Source organism: Temnothorax americanus, unplaced genomic scaffold (assembly GCF_048541705.1).
Source record: "Temnothorax americanus isolate GAGA-0224 unplaced genomic scaffold, ASM4854170v1 Scaffold5, whole genome shotgun sequence".
NCBI classification, from domain to species: domain Eukaryota; kingdom Metazoa; phylum Arthropoda; class Insecta; order Hymenoptera; family Formicidae; genus Temnothorax; species Temnothorax americanus.
Window position 1 is genome coordinate 5,166,609 of NW_027509657.1, and position 15,884 is coordinate 5,182,492.

Consider the following 15,884-nt stretch of genomic DNA (forward strand, 5'->3'; position numbering starts at 1 on the left):
CCTGAGGCTGGCTACTCTGTCCCAGTATTGATTTCGCGCGTAAAACGCGATTTGCGGTTAATCTCAAGTTTCACTTTGTTTGCGACCAAAGTTTTAATGAATTCTTAACTAATCATGATTTAATATGTATTATAATATACGTTTAATATTATAAATTTATTAAGTAATCCGAAAAGTTTTCGAGATGAAAAAATTGTCAAACTTAATTTAGAATTTAATTCTATCCACTTTAATAATACGATGTATATATCGGTAGTGTTGAGACTTTGCGTTTGATTAGAAGTTTGATTTGTAGAACCGGTCGGTTTTGCAAAGCCCAAGTTCTCCACTGTCGATAAAAGCCGTACGTTCGAGATCGCGGAAGTCCAAGGTCTGACGCTGCAATGTCCCGCCCAGGCGTATCCCGTCCCAGTCTTCAAGTAAGTTAGCGGTCGTAAAGTGCGCGGGGATCATCGATTTCCTACGGTCGAACGATATTCGGTATTTGCTCGTGTTTGTATTTCTGGTTACGTAGAACCGTTGTCGAGCTCGAAACCGAAATTAACGGCGTTGGACGTGAAATCGACGAATCCGAATGCGATATTGGGCACCGTCGCGACTCTCTTGTGTCCCGTTCAAGGGTTTCCCGTGCCAGCATTCAGGTAAATTGCTCCTTAACTTCATATTCGTCAGGGCTATTCTCGCCATCTGTTTCGGAGTGGTCTTTGATTGCGCCGGGGTGGTGAGTGAAGTCATCGAGGACACGTCATGGCAGGTGATTATCTTCCCCAGTGTTTCGCGACGGTTGCTGAGCACTGGATAGTCAATACAGCGCGTTTGATTGTTATGGAGTTACCTTGTCCCGGTATAGGGTTTCTTAAGGCGTTAAGAAGGATAAAGTGAGATCGTATTGCCATAAATATCATTTAGGAATTATCAGTTTGACAGAAGAAATTATTTCGTTAATTCGTAGTCGTCTGTCTTACTGTTAGTTATTATAATTATGGATTTTAAACGGATAGAAATGTTGAGTCTTCGATTTCGTAATAATCACGCGTATGTAACCACTACTGAAGATTCACGGATCTCTGGTTCTTCTTTTGTAGAACCGGTTGCCAGTACGAAACCAAAATTTCCAATGACAGAAAATTCTCGCACATACACAACGTACACGGTGCAACGTGAGCAACCTCTAACTTTACCATGTCCGGCTCAAGCATTTCCAGTACCGAATTACAGGTATATGGAATATATAAAGATTATCTGAATACTGCATATCGGTTGATGCGCGGTCACGGTACAGAAAGTAATTGAGTAAACACGAGAGAAAGTGGACATTAAAGGGCAGCGATCGATTTTTCCTTCCGGCTTAATCGTGTTCTTCTGTTATTCAAATTACGTTCAGATCCCGCTTAATTCCTTCCTGTTCTCGGGTTTCCTTCGGCGCAGAAATTTAATATCTATCGTTTTCTATCTTTATTCAGGTCTAGTCGGTATTTTAAATTTACATAGAATTACGTGTAATTTGAATATTTTAGATATAAAAATTTCTTTTGCTGTTTTTTAGAGTCGTTTTACTGTTTTGCGTGTTTTAAATAAAGTGTTCAAGAAAAAATGTTTACTTTTTTATGTGAAATATGATTATTAAAAATTTAATAATTATAATAATTTTTATATATTGTTTAAAGTATTTATGCGCTTTTTAGAGAGAATATTTTATGCTCTTTTGTCTTTGAAATGCAATTTTATGGCATTTGATCCAGTCTTGCTTCTGGTTCTTCTATGGGATACCCAGTCCTAGCGTTCAGAACGTGCCATGTAATATCAATACGCGTGACGGTCTAACGTTTCCTCAATGTAGAGCCCGTGTCCAGCGCGAAACCAAAGTTTACGAATGCCGACATAAAAGTGGTGAGGCCGACGCCGAGTTCCAGCGCGGTGTCGATGACTTGCCCCGCTCAAGGGTTCCCTGTTCCCATTACACGGTCAGTACCAGTCTCCGTGCCTAACAATGCTTATTCTCGTCCTCGTGCACCTCTTAGAACCGACGTCGAGCGCGAAACCCAAATTGCCGAGTGTACGTAAAGTCGAATTCATGGAAGCTAGGGCGCATGGTGCAGTGAACCTGATGTGTCCGGTGCAAGGTTACCCTGTTCCAATTTCAAGGTGAGACGTGAATACATTCGATATTCTTCACAAACGCACTAAAATAATTGGCATTTTAACTGTATGTTCAACGTCTTGAATTTTTCGATTTTTAATCGCGGGAGATTCTTTCCGATATCTTAATTATCTGTTCGCGATGTCGCGAGTTGCCACGTAAACATGATCGTTTCCGTCACGTTGTTTCTCGCAGAACCGGTCGGGTTTAAATCACCGATTTTCTCCACCGATGACACTTCTAGAGCCTATCCTAGACGTATGGGTACGGATGTGGTGCTTGCCTGCAACGCTCAGGGATTTCCCATCCCAATTGCCAGGTAATCTTCCGTAAGAGATGCTTACGCGCGGATCCAATTTTCGTCAATTTCAGAACCGATAGGCGCCAGATCGCCTAGATTAACGTCGGACGATTTAAGTCGTACGATCGGAAGGCACGAAGGACAACCCATTAGTATTTTCTGTGCTGCCCAGGGAAGCCCTGTGCCGACTACTAGGTAACAGCTTTCAGATAGTTGACAAAGGTTGACTTTGCAAAAAAAAAAAAGAATCGTTTTGTATCGATGTGGATGAGATTCGGAAGAAGCAAAATCAATTTATATTCGATATTCGATCGACCAAGAGCTTCGTTTTTTAGGGGAAACCCTGTTCCCGCGCAATGTGTAGCAGAGTGTGTGGAAAGATAGTTTTCTAAGTAAATTAACATTCTTTAGAACCCGTCGGAAGCAAAGCACCCGCCTTCGCGGGTGACGCAAAATTATCAATGCCGCTACGAAAAGCGAACATGGACGTTAGTCTGCCTTGTAATGCTCAGGCTCATCCTCCTCCAGTATCTAGGTACGAGATTATTACAACATCATTAATTAATAACGCAAGAAAGTGTCATCAAAGCAATAACGCTATTTTTAAGAAAGCCGCTAAATTCTATTTAAGAGCCGTTCTATTAGAAAGCGAATTTAATAATGCATAATGCATAATGCATAATTCGTTGTTGACGAGAGGAAGCCCTGTCCCCGCTTCAAATATACGAGCGAAAATTGAGTTTGTAGTAATGGCAAGTCGATATTCTTTAGAGCCTGTCGGAAGTAAGGCGCCTGCCTTTGCCGGCGAAGCAAAGATATCTTTATTGGCGCGGAAAGCGAATGCAAAAGTCAGTCTTCCGTGCAATGCTCAAGGCCACCCTTCTCCCGTGTCTAGGTACGATTTTAAGGATTCAAGTAACATCGATCTCTCAAAGTGATAGTAACTTCATTTTACGGGCAATTTTTATTTGCCTGTGAAAACCATTTTGTGAATAATAAAGTCCAGAAATTATTTTGAACACATTTAAAATACAGACATGCAAATTATATGTAGGTATGAAAACGTTTTAATTTCGGCACTTTTATGTTTTTCGTAGTGTTCCGTTTATTTATTACATAAAGAGGAAGGAGCTCGGTTGAATTATCTTGCACATCTTTCACGGAATAATTGCTACAAAAAATCGACGAGGGGAACTCTGTCCGAGGGTTCAGTTATACAAATCAAAATAGATATTTTTCGTGACGTCTTTTATTCTCTCATTTAGAGCCGATGGGAAGTAAAGCACCCGCATTTATTGGAGACGTAAAAACGTTCTCTCTCGTTCGTAACCGCGGATTGGAAGTGAGCATGCTATGTAACGCGCAGGGGCATCCTATTCCCGTAACCAGGTACCGAATAATTGCATTGTCATTAACGATTTCAAGTCACGACATGCGCTTTCGCAATTCAACATTGTCGTAATACTATTATAATATATGGAGATCTAACGATTCTCACAGTATGTTTATTCGGATTTCTTCGCTTTTGAAATATGCTGGAATCTGATATAGTGCGATGATTGCTTCATACCCCTCGATGTAATTAGAACCAGTCGCTACGAAGAAGCCGAAGTTCTCGAGTGAGTCAAAGCTGGCTTGGTACGATCGCGTTCGAGGAGACAATCTGACCCTGTTGTGTCCCGCGCAGGGGTTCCCAGTTCCCACGTATAGGTACACATGCGCAAGTACTCCAAAGCTTCTAAATAGAGCAGTAGGTGATTGTCAAAGCATGCGCGAGAGCCCTATTTAATTCTCTATCATACGATTAGAACCAGTCGCCACGAAGAAGCCGAAATTTTCGAGCGATGCAAAGTTCGCTGGATACGATCGCGTTCGAGGAGACGATCTGACCCTGCTCTGTCCCGCGCAGGGGTTCCCAGTTCCCGCGTATAGGTACATGCACATGAGCTGTTTAAAGCTGTAAATATAGAGCGATAGAAAATTCTTGCAGCATGCGAAGAGTTTTTTATTTTATTTTCCGTCATTTAATCATCAGAGCCAGTCGCCACGAAGAAGCCGAAATTTTCGAGCGACGCAAAAAAGGCCTGGTACGATCGCGTTCGTGGAGACGATCTGACCCTGTTTTGCCCTGCGCAGGGGTTCCCAGTTCCAACGTATAGGTACATGCACGCAAGTACCTAAACCGTAGATAGAGCAATCGGTCATTCTCGTAGCATGCGAGGGAAAGTCTCACCTCTCTAATTCTCATGTAATTAGAACCAGTCGCCACGAAGAAGCCGAAGTTCTCGAACGATGCTAAGCTAGCTTGGTACCATCGCGTTCGGGGAGACGATCTGACCCTGTTTTGTCCCGCGCAGGGGTTCCCAGTTCCAACGTATAGGTATACACGCACACAAGTACTAAAGCCGCGTAAACCGAGCAATAAGTGATTCTCATAGCATGATCGTGTCTGTCTATAAATTGTCAGAGCCAGTGGGAAGCAAAGCGCCGACGTTGACGGGCACTTTGAAAGGAGGTTGGATGAATAGCAAAGCTGCTTCCAGCGTTGTGCAATTTTGCCCTGCGCAGGGCTATCCGGTACCTTCGTTTAGGTAAATTCACGCATCTGTCTTTTTTAATTTCTTTAAAGCTATGGATATTTTCTATTTTAATATTTAGTGATCTTATTTTCCATCAAACGTTGTCTAAATGCATTTATGTTTCTATCAATCTTTCAATCGTGGATTATCTTATCGATTATTCTAAAATTGGCACGAGTCACGTGGCTTCATTGATTTCGTATTAGTCGAAGAAGGGTTCCCTGTCCCTTTAGGGATAAAAAACGATTTTCTTATTGTTTACCGCATGTTTTTTTATACATTAGAACCTGTGGGCAGCAAGGCGCCTGCTTTTACGGGCGATGTAAAAGGTGTGTGGATGGAAAAGGCCAGAGCATCCAGTGTCGTATTACCGTGTCCAGCACAGGGATATCCCGTGCCTTCTTTTAGGTATATAGCTTCTATATGTATGTCGTACGAAAAAGAACGATTTGCGTTTCATAGACTGGAGATCATGAGCGATTATATAAATCAAGCACAAGTTATTGCTTCCTCGTTTCTTATTTTATCTCCAACGTGCCGTTTTCTGCTCCGATTTTCCGCTCCGTTTCTCGCTAACGAAGGGGGTCTCCCGTTCCATCAGAAAGGTTACATAAAAACACGACAAGCGTTCGCGTGGAGTAAAAATAATAGCTTGCTGAGCAATCGTTGCATAAATGATTAGAGCCAGTCGGAAGCAAAGCGCCAGCGATAACCGGCATCGTGAAGGGCGTGTTGATGGAGATCGGAGCGCGGTCCGCTGTCGCATTATTTTGTCCGGCGCAAGGCTATCCTGTACCCTCCTTTAGGTAATGGCATGGAACGTAATTAGATACGATAAAGTTGCTGTTAATTTAGGTTAAACTTTAAGCTGCACAAGATTTATCTACGTCAAAGTAAAACTTGTTTCCTTTTTATTTGATTATTTTTAGATTCGTTGGATTTGTTTCTATTTATTTTTTATGATGATAAACAAAACATTATTTTTCTTTAAATCCGAGTAGGAGATTAATAAAGCTTGAACATGTACAACTAATTAGCACAGAAATAAGCATATACAATTAATTTCATAAAGTCCGAGTTGGTTTATCACGCACGTTTGTAATCGTTAGAACCGATTGGAACTAAAGCTCCGGCTCTCAGCGAATTAAGAGCTGGATGGTTGAAGAAAAAAGCGAACTCCAACGCCGTGTTGTCGTGCCCGGCGCAGGGATATCCTGTACCCTCCTTTAGGTAATGACACAGGAAAGATATAATTAGATTCGATACATCTTGTGACACTTATATCTCTCAACCTAAAATAAGTCGATTGCTCTTTATTTTATCTTTCTCGCGTGTAAATTTTTTTTTAGATTTGCTTTGATTTATTTTTCTTGACATTTTTTACAAAAGACGCGAGCATCAATTTGTTATATAAATTGTCTATATAAATCAGGATTAATCTTGAGTGCTATATACAATTAATTTTATAAAGTCCAAATTGGTTGATCGCATGAACGTTTGTAATCGTCAGAGCCGATCGGAACTAAAGCCCCGGCTCTCACGAACGAGATAAGAGGGGGATGGCTGAAGAAGAGAGCGGGTTCAAGCGCAGTATTACCATGTCCGGCGCAGGGATATCCTGTACCCTCTTTTAGGTAAAGTTACCGCAGTTAATGAACACGTGTTGCGCGCCACTTTTTCTGACTTCTCGGTGGCTTTTGTCCGCCAGAACCGGTCGGCAGCAAAGCGCCGGCATTGACGGGCGATTTGAAAGGTGGATGGAAGCAACGAAGGGCGGGCTACACGGTCATATTGTTCTGCCCAGCTCAGGGCCACCCTGTGCCCAGTTTTAGGTAAACTTCTTTAACGTAGAGATAAATTTGTGCAATTTTATTATAAAAAAACCGAAAGTTTTTTATGGAAAAAAGGTTAAAGAAAAAATTTTTGATCAATGAATTTTTTCCTTCATCCCCGTTTTGCTTGAAACACTTTTCGTTTTATGAATCGTCAGAGCCGATCGGAAGTAAAACACCGGCGTTGATCGGCGAAATGAAACGCGGGTGGAAAGAGACGATCGCGAGATCCAGCGTGGTATTGACGTGCCCGGGTCAGGGCCACCCTGTGCCCAGTTTTAGGTAATGGCCTTTTCGCGCGATCCCTTTTTCCGAGCGATTAAAATGTACTGTACGTCGGTAGAACCGGTCGGCACTAAAGCGCCCTCGATTTTGGGGGAGAAGGGCAGTCTGATGGAAAGATGCACCGGTACACACATCGTGATTCTCTGCCAAGGGCAAGCTTACCCTGTGCCAGCTTTCAGGTAAATCACGTATGGGCGAATTATATCGATTGGAACAACTCTTTTCTCAATCGCGTCAGCAAGGGTATCCGATTTAATCGGAAATAAATCGATACCTTGGGATAATTTTTTTATTTCTTTAATGTGTTTGTACAACAAAAAAGTCTGTAATGTTTATCTGCGTAAAGAACCGGTTGGCAGTAAGGCGCCTTCCGTCACGGGTGACGCGAAACGATGGCTGCGAACTAAATCGACGGCAGGATTCGCGATGCAGTGCCAAGCGCAGGGCCACCCGGTACCAGCGTTCAGGTAGTTAGAGCGTGATTGTGTCTTTTATTGATTTGTGCGTGTCATTAGTGAGAGCTCACGGTTCTGACAGAACAGTTTATGGAAAGGCAATCGAGACTCGTTTTTCTCGATAGCTTTGTTTTCACGTCGAAAACGCGAGTTTTCTGGGTGTAACTCTTTTAATTCGGAAATCGATCCATGCGATTCTTGTATTGCCAGAGCCGATGGGAGCGAAGGGGCCGAAATTCTCGAGTGACGATCGCGTCAACTCGTTTATACGCGCCGCGGGAAGCGCATCTAGCTTGCACTGTCCTGCGCAGGGGTTCCCCGTACCGTCGTTCAGGTAATTGAAAGAATGAAAAATTACCGGAAGATATTAAGACGCGTGCTTTCTCGTTTCGCTTCAGAGCCCGTAGGATCGAAGGCGCCCGCCTTTCAAAGCGACGCGAAAAGCAGCACTTACGTAAGAAATGCGAAATCGTCGCTCGCTCTAACTTGCGCCGCTCAAGCCTCGCCACCTCCGACTCACAGGTAACGTTGTTAACGAGCTGGACATAAGTATTGCGTAATTTGGAGTCTAAACCGATAAACTGTTGCTGTTAAAGTAGAAATATTATACGATGCACGATTATATGTTTCTGAGCTATGATCAAATGATAATTGCTCTTATATTTTATTTATATAAATTTGTGAATTTTTTTATCACAAAAAGAGATAATTACAAAGCACTTTTTAAAATCACATTTATACTCTATTATTCTTTTTCGACGATTTATATTTTCAATTTAATTTTAACAAATCATTTAATAAGAAATATAATATGGCGGTGGCGCATCCTGTCTTGTCGGGTATGTTATTTTAAGAGGATTAACAAATTTCGTTTCCACGTTAGAGCCAGCAGGTCGTGTGTCTCCGAAATTTCCGAAATCAGCAAAAAGTGATTCATTCGAGGTGGCGAACGGTGCAGTAATAAGTTTATTGTGCGATGCACAAGCATTCCCTGCTCCCGCGTTTAGGTCAGTTCACCGATGTGTTTAGCCTAACTTTGTCTTTATCTGTACTACACAGTTCTTATTTTTATTTATTTAATCTATTTAATTTTAGAGTAGACTATTTAATAAACATTGCACGGCGGTGGCGCGTTTTGTCCAGACGTAGATATATTGTTTTAAGAAAAATAATAAATTTTGTTTCCACATCAGAGCCAGCAGGTCGTGTGTCTCCAAAATTCCCGAAATCAGCAAAAATTGATCCATTCAAAGTAGCGAACGATGCCGGGCTACATTTAATTAGCTTTGTCTATATCTATACTTATACGTAGTTCTTATTCTCAATTTAATTTTAATAGACTATATTTACTACAAAAAACATTGCACGGCGCGCACCGCGTTCTGTCTAGACGCAAATATATTATTTTAAGGGAAATAATTATTTACGCATTAGAGCCGGCAGGTCGAGTGTCTCCAAAATTCCCGAAAATGGCAAAGATCAATTCCTTCGAAGTGGCGAATGATGCCGAAATCAGTTTACTGTGCGATGCACAGGCATTCCCTGCTCCCGCATTTAGGTTAGTCCATGCATATTTCAATGTATTTTATCGACTTTTAAATTTCATGAAACTTTCATTTTCTCAATCGATTTTAATAAAATCAAATTAAGTAAGAACTGTAGCACGGCGGTGGCGCGTTCTGTCCTGACGCAAATCTGTCATATGTCATAAGAAATAACAAAATTCACGCGCATTAGAGCCAGCAGGTCGCGTGGCCCCAAAATTTCCAAAAACGGCAAAGTCCAATTCCTTCGAAGTGACGAATGATGCTGAAATCAGTTTGTTGTGCGATGCTCAGGCATTCCCTGCTCCCGCATTTAGGTCAGTCCATCGACATATTTAATTAGCCAAAATATTTTCGTAGAGCTTGCTGTGTTTTTGCCTATTCGATACCAGCTATCGTAATGTTATCGTTCTGTAGAACCCGTAAACGGTGCCAAGCCTAGAGTCGCTTCCACGTCTAAATATGACGTTCTCGCAAGTGTCGTCGGAGCGGCTGTAACAATGTTATGCCCCGCGCAGGGTCATCCTCTTCCAGCTTATAGGTATTTACAAATGTTACTGTATACTATACTCTATAGCGGAAACTCTCCTCCGTTTCGTTAATTTTATTCGCGGTTAAAGAAAGATGTCTTTGACATAGCGTCCTTTCCTTGACGAAGGACACCTTTGCTCGCTCAAGCGAGTACATAAAATATCTCGACACGTTTTACCGCCTTATTGTTCATGTATCTAGAGCCAGTAACTGGCGCAGCACCGAAAGTGCCACCGACAGCTAAAATAACTGTCCTCTCGGTCGCATCGCGAACTGCCATGGCGATGCTGTGTCAGGCTCAAGCGAATCCACTTCCTGTCTTCAGGTATACGCGATGCGTAAGCGCGATGCAAATGTTGGCTGTTGATAAGAGTTTTCTCGGGATAAAAATTAAATAAAAGACGGTACTTCCAAATGTATGTCCGTTGCAACTGTGCACGTGCAAAAGAAGCCACTTATTCATAAGAAAGGCTTTTCGAGAAAGAACTATTAGAAATATTGTATTTTTAGATACTATTTATTTTTCAAAAGGTTTTATTATGAAAGTCAGGAAACAACGATATTCGCTTTCACTGAAATTAGAAGTGCATCTTGCCGATCGTGTACTAATGTTAAATTGAGGCATATATGTGAAGATATCGATTGATTCCGCGGTAGGTGAACCTCTCGCCCTTTTCGTTTTTAGAACCGGTTGGAAGTAGTCCGCCTCGATTGCCGCCTAGATCTAAATTTGACGAAATGATGAAAAATGAAGGACAAGCGGTGACGTTGCTTTGCGAGGCTCAAGCCAGTCCGTCGCCTTTGTTCAGGTGAGCAAGATCGAACAATTTAACATAAATCGTCACTGGATTATCGTAATTTGTTGAAAATCTATATATAAAATTATTTCAATTATTTCAATTCTTCTCTATTGATAATTACACCAACTTCTTATAAAATTGGGTTAAAGAAATTTATTAAGGGCAAGATATTGAAACGTAGTTCTTGGAGAATGTAAAACAGTTATCAATCGTTATCTTCACATTTTACCATCCGCAAATCCACGTTCTGCGTGCCGTGCGTCAACAATGCGCTTGATAACGACGACGATGACGATGGTTAAGGTAGCGTCGCGTTCTCTACTTTCCCCACTGTTTGCGCTATTGCAGAGCCGCGAGGCAGTGTACGTCCGAACGTACGAGACAGGGATGTGAACGGATTGAGGAGGGACATCCTAATCGAACAGACGGTCGGCCTACCTTGTCCTGTTCAGGGTTTCCCAGCACCTGCATTCAGGTACAAGCATTCACAAGTCGATTGACAAACCGCGATGCGAAATTGGAATCGTATATCAGGCAATTTCGAAATGTAGACAATGTTTGTGTATCTCATTTTATTTAAATTGCGATACAACTGCGGGAAGGTTCAATTGAAGAAATGAGATAGATATCTTCTTTTACGCTAGTTCGTATTCTCGCACCGATCCCCTGCTTACAGAACCAACCGGCAATGTCGCGCCGCGCATTGCTGGTGAACGTTACGAGGGTGGCAAATTAATAGACGTACCAAAGACGGGTATGGCGGCCTTGGACTGCGCGACTCAGGGTTTTCCTGTCCCATTGACGAGGTACATTGGCAAAGATTTCTGAAATACCTTCTTTTCTGTGTTTTCTTCACGATGCTATTTCAGAGGGTACAAATAAAATCGCGCCACGATCGTCAGGCAAGAAGTTTCTGGCTGAAGTTGTCCTGGCTATTGACGGTCAGGATATCGCGTTGAGCCATTCGCTTCAGGGATACCCCGTACCTCTAACAAGGTAGACTTTAGAGGTCTTCCTCCACGCGTGCCAATTTGTGTCTGTTTTTTCCTCTGTTCTTCGTCATCGTCGTCGATAAAGCGAGTCATATTCCAGCAGATACATAGAATGCCCACGTGAAAGTGTTCTCGATGAGCGATAGAGAGTGAAAGTCACTGATGGGCATAGTGCATTATTTCGTAAGTTTCAGTTCGTGAATTAACAATTTCGTGAATTCGGAATTAAGCTAATAGTGAGTTTACATTCAACGTTTACCGCATAACGCTTGTGTTTGGCATCGAATTAAACGCAATGCAAACTCTACGGAAATTTCTGAGGCATTACATTGTATTATTTAGATACTGCTCAGATACGAGCGTCATGCAATAAACAATTGGACGTAAACACATTGAATTCGAAATCGTTCACCATCTGGCAAGATTGGCATCATAGTCAGGTGAGTAGATTGCATGCGAAAATTCTATCGACTTAAGTCAGGACGAACGCAATGGCGATAGGGTATGTATATAATGAAACTTTTAGTCGCTTAAATTCAAACGTCACGCAATTCCGGTTGCTGAGTGCAATTAAGAAATAGGATGAAATCGAAACGTTACGAAGAGACGAAGCTCTGACACTTTGGGCGATCTATTTATTTCAGAGCCGTCTGGTCGTACTGCCCCAAAGGCGACTGGCGACGGCCTTAAGTACCGCGGGGTAGAGGGCGAGTCTCTGGCGCTGGCGTGTGCGGCACAAGGCTTTCCTGCCCCGATAACTAGGTACACTCCTCCGTATAGATCTCTCTTCTCCCTGATTTGGATGTAGTCTCACGCTCCGCGGGGCACAGATTCTGTTATTCACTTTTAATATTTCCCATCCTTACCCTCTACCCCGTGTCGGGTGGCGGTACCGTAAGATTCGACAGGGGCAAGAAGAAAGAACGGACATGATTTTTTTTATAGAGAAATATAGGATAATATTGTAAAATCCAGAGAGGAAATATAGAAGAAATATTTTTAAGACCCGGTGCAAAACATGAGAAAAAGAGCGTAGAGAACGTGGAGAAGGAGGAGGAGAGGGGAAGAGAACGAGTGAGAGCGTAGATTAAAGCAGAACTTGGAAGAGGGGGTTGAAAAAAGCTGATGCTCTGGATTTTTGATGCGACGACTCAATAATTTCGATGGCCTTTCAATTCCGAGCGTAAACTAAACACGGTATTACATGAGTCAAACGTGATAGTGCTAATGACGAAAAATGTATATCCCTGATATCCGGGGCCAATCGGACGTGTTGGTTTTCAGTGCCAACTGGATCCTCCCCTCAACCCTCGAGATAGGTGACGGAAGCGCGACCTCGAAAAGGATGCGGGCCCTCTGCTCCCCCGGTATCCTCGGTGCTGATCCGGGTGGTCCGAGAGGGCGTCGTCACCCGATCAATGGGGCGGTCAATGTTGCCCTACACCTGCACACCTCCAAATAAGTCCCACAATATTTGGCTGGTAAGTCCTTGCCACCTTCTCGTGCCTCCGTTCATCCGCTCGTGTTAATTCATTCCCCACCCTCTCTCTCTCTCTCTCACTTGTTCAAGAGATAAGATAAGGTAAAGAAGAGTGGATCGCTCGTTCATGTACACGTTGGGCGTGAGTGACTGAGGAGGATCGAGCCTTAACGTTTTTTCACGCCGTCCAATTGCACCATCGCCATTAAACGTACCGCCAGTTCACTACCACCTATTTTTGCCTCCCTGCCCGACCCCGCCTTCCACTATCTGCCACCATTTGTGATTGTACATCCGACAATATCTCGCAACCTCCGTTTTACGGTTCTGGAATTGGCTAATCAATGCTGGAGAACGAATTTTCAAATGACTTTATATCGCGACACATATATTGCTACGTGTGAGAGATATTGTTGCTTAGAGAAGTATGAAAATGACCCTGCACTAGCACCTGCCTTCAACCACCACGTAAAAAAACCCGCTGCTACGATCGCTTGATTACGTCATTTTATTGTGAATTATTGACGTTTCGTTTTTACACTCTTCCTGCTTAATCAGCGATGAGCGCCGCGCGCCGTTGCGAACAATCCCATATTACGAATCGATATCGAGTGTAATCGCTCGTACTTGCTTTCACGCTGCAATCGCCCCTTACCTTCTTTCTTAGGGACATTATTGTGCCGAGAATTGACACGCGAATATACCATATTCTTTTTACATAGTCTTTTGCTTATAATCTATTGTCGTCGCCATTGTCTTTATTCTTCTGTTGCGTCCCGCCTGCATCGCTTCTCGATCGTGAGGCTACAGTAGAAACGTCTTGTTTTATTCTTGAATTGTGATTTTGTTCTTGTATGAAATTATTTCGCGTGAGAGACGTAACACCGATAGATCGGTGGAAGAAACGGAAGGCCGTGCCCAGAGACGCCCAAAGCCCCGTGTATAGAATTTAAGGCATAGTAGCGTAGAATGGAACAAACAGTGTTGTCCGTTATCGAACTTATAAAAATTTATAGTCTCGTGTCTCATTTTTATTCTGCTACCTATACCTTTGTATAGGCCACTTATTATAATAAAAATTAAAAAAATACTCTTCTATAAAGTATTTTTTATATAAGAATTTTATATACAAGCAATTCACAAAAAAAATTTACAAAATTAATATACATATAATAATATAATAATTGGTATATATATTCTTGTTCCATTTTGCGATATTTTGTATAAGCGAATGCATAAGGTACGGAACGAGCGGGTCTCGTTCCGGCATTGGCGCGAAAATCGGCAGTTTTTATCCTCTCGTTTCAGATGGTACAAGTTCATTGAGGGCACGTCGAGGCGTCAGCCGGTCCAGCTGAATGAGCGCGTACGTCAGGTTAGCGGCACTCTGATCATCCGCGAGGCTCGAGTCGAAGATTCCGGCAAATATCTCTGCATCGTCAACAATTCCGTCGGCGGCGAAAGTGTGGAGACCGTTTTGACTGTTACGGCACCTCTGACCGCGGAAATCGAACCGAGTACGCAGACCATCGACTTTGGAAGACCAGCGACCTTCACCTGCACCGTCCAAGGCAATCCGATCAAAACTATCTCCTGGCTCAAGGATGGAAAGCCTCTTGGATTGGAAGATCGCGTGCTGAGGATTGAGAGTGTGAAAAAGGAAAACAAAGGAATGTATCAATGCTTCGTTAGAAATGATCAAGAAAGCGCGCAAGCAACGGCGGAATTAAAACTTGGTGGAAGATGTGAGTTTAATTTTTACGTCATTATTTTTCGCCGGTTGTTTAATTAAATTAGTAATAAGCATTTTCAATAATTATAACAATTTAATTAAAACTAATTTATTATATTTGTGAGTAATTTAATTTAAAATTAATATATATTAGTTTTATGAGATAAAAAATTTTCTTGAATTAACAAAAAAATTTTTTAATGCAATCACTGTAATTTTTGTTAAATTAATATATTCGTAAATGGAATCACTAATTAAAAGAACTAGTGTCGCGAATGTAAAAGGTAACGCTATGATCGTCAACGGAATTATCTTTTTATCTCTTTGATTATCGACAGTCGAGCCCCCGCAGATCCGTCAAGCTTTCGCCGAAGAGACTCTTCAGCCGGGACCGAGCATGTTTTTGAAGTGTGTTGCCAGCGGGAATCCCACCCCCGAAATTACCTGGGAACTTGATGGAAAACGGTTGTCGAATACCGAGAGACTGCAAGTGGGACAATACGTGACGGTCAATGGTGATGTCGTGTCGCATCTGAATATTTCGAGCATTCATACCAATGATGGGGGTCTCTACAAGTGCATTGCTGCGTCAAAGGTTGGTTTTTGTTTTTTAATGAAAATACATAAAAATTTCTTAGTTCAGCTTTATTTACCAATTGTTAATAAACAAACATATAATTTATTTATTTTATGTATAATTTTTTTTTTTTTCTTTTTGCCGATAAATTTTTTTATAAATTTAAACCTTGCGAGAACTAAATATGCAATGCGTAATTTTGTTACAGGTTGGAGCTACCGAGCATTCTGCCCGTCTCAACGTTTATGGTTTGCCGTTCATTCGTCACATGGACAAGAAAGCCATCGTTGCTGGGGAAACTTTGCGTGTGACTTGCCCTGTTGCTGGTTACCCGATCGAAAGCATCGTCTGGGAACGAGACACCAGGGTCCTGCCAATCAACCGAAAGCAAAAGGTCTTCCCTAATGGCACACTCATCATCGAGAATATTGAACGAATGAGCGATCAGGCGATCTACACTTGCGTGGCGCGCAATGCACAAGGTTACAGCGCACGTGGAACTTTGGAAGTTCAAGTCATGGGTAAGTTCGATATTTTATTTTCTTAACATTCTTTTGTATAATATATAATATTTAAATTGTATAACAAATATTAAATCTACTCTCTCTCTCTCTCTCTCAGTGTATTATATAAAGT

General features: G+C 42.1%; 1 protein-coding gene across 50 annotated transcripts in view; it reads left to right on the top strand.

The window, feature by feature from the left end:
* Dscam1 (Down syndrome cell adhesion molecule 1) overlaps nucleotides 1–15,884 on the top strand; it is a 68,300-nt gene that overhangs the window by 25,386 nt on the left and 27,030 nt on the right. For 21 of the 50 annotated variants that reach the window (XM_077418748.1, XM_077418749.1, XM_077418750.1 and 18 more), the window contains exons 7-10: nucleotides 1,086–1,218; nucleotides 14,248–14,684; nucleotides 15,010–15,266; nucleotides 15,457–15,769. In XM_077418748.1, the coding sequence (XP_077274874.1) occupies nucleotides 1,086–1,218; nucleotides 14,248–14,684; nucleotides 15,010–15,266; nucleotides 15,457–15,769 (1,140 nt within the window). Of the gene's footprint in view, nucleotides 1–295; nucleotides 420–514; nucleotides 642–1,085; nucleotides 1,219–2,852; nucleotides 2,977–4,697; nucleotides 4,822–7,195; nucleotides 7,317–7,483; nucleotides 7,605–12,103; nucleotides 12,222–14,247; nucleotides 14,685–15,009; nucleotides 15,267–15,456; nucleotides 15,770–15,884 lie in introns of all 50 variants that reach the window. The other 29 variants (XM_077418764.1, XM_077418796.1, XM_077418789.1 and 26 more) reach the window with 8 other exon arrangements.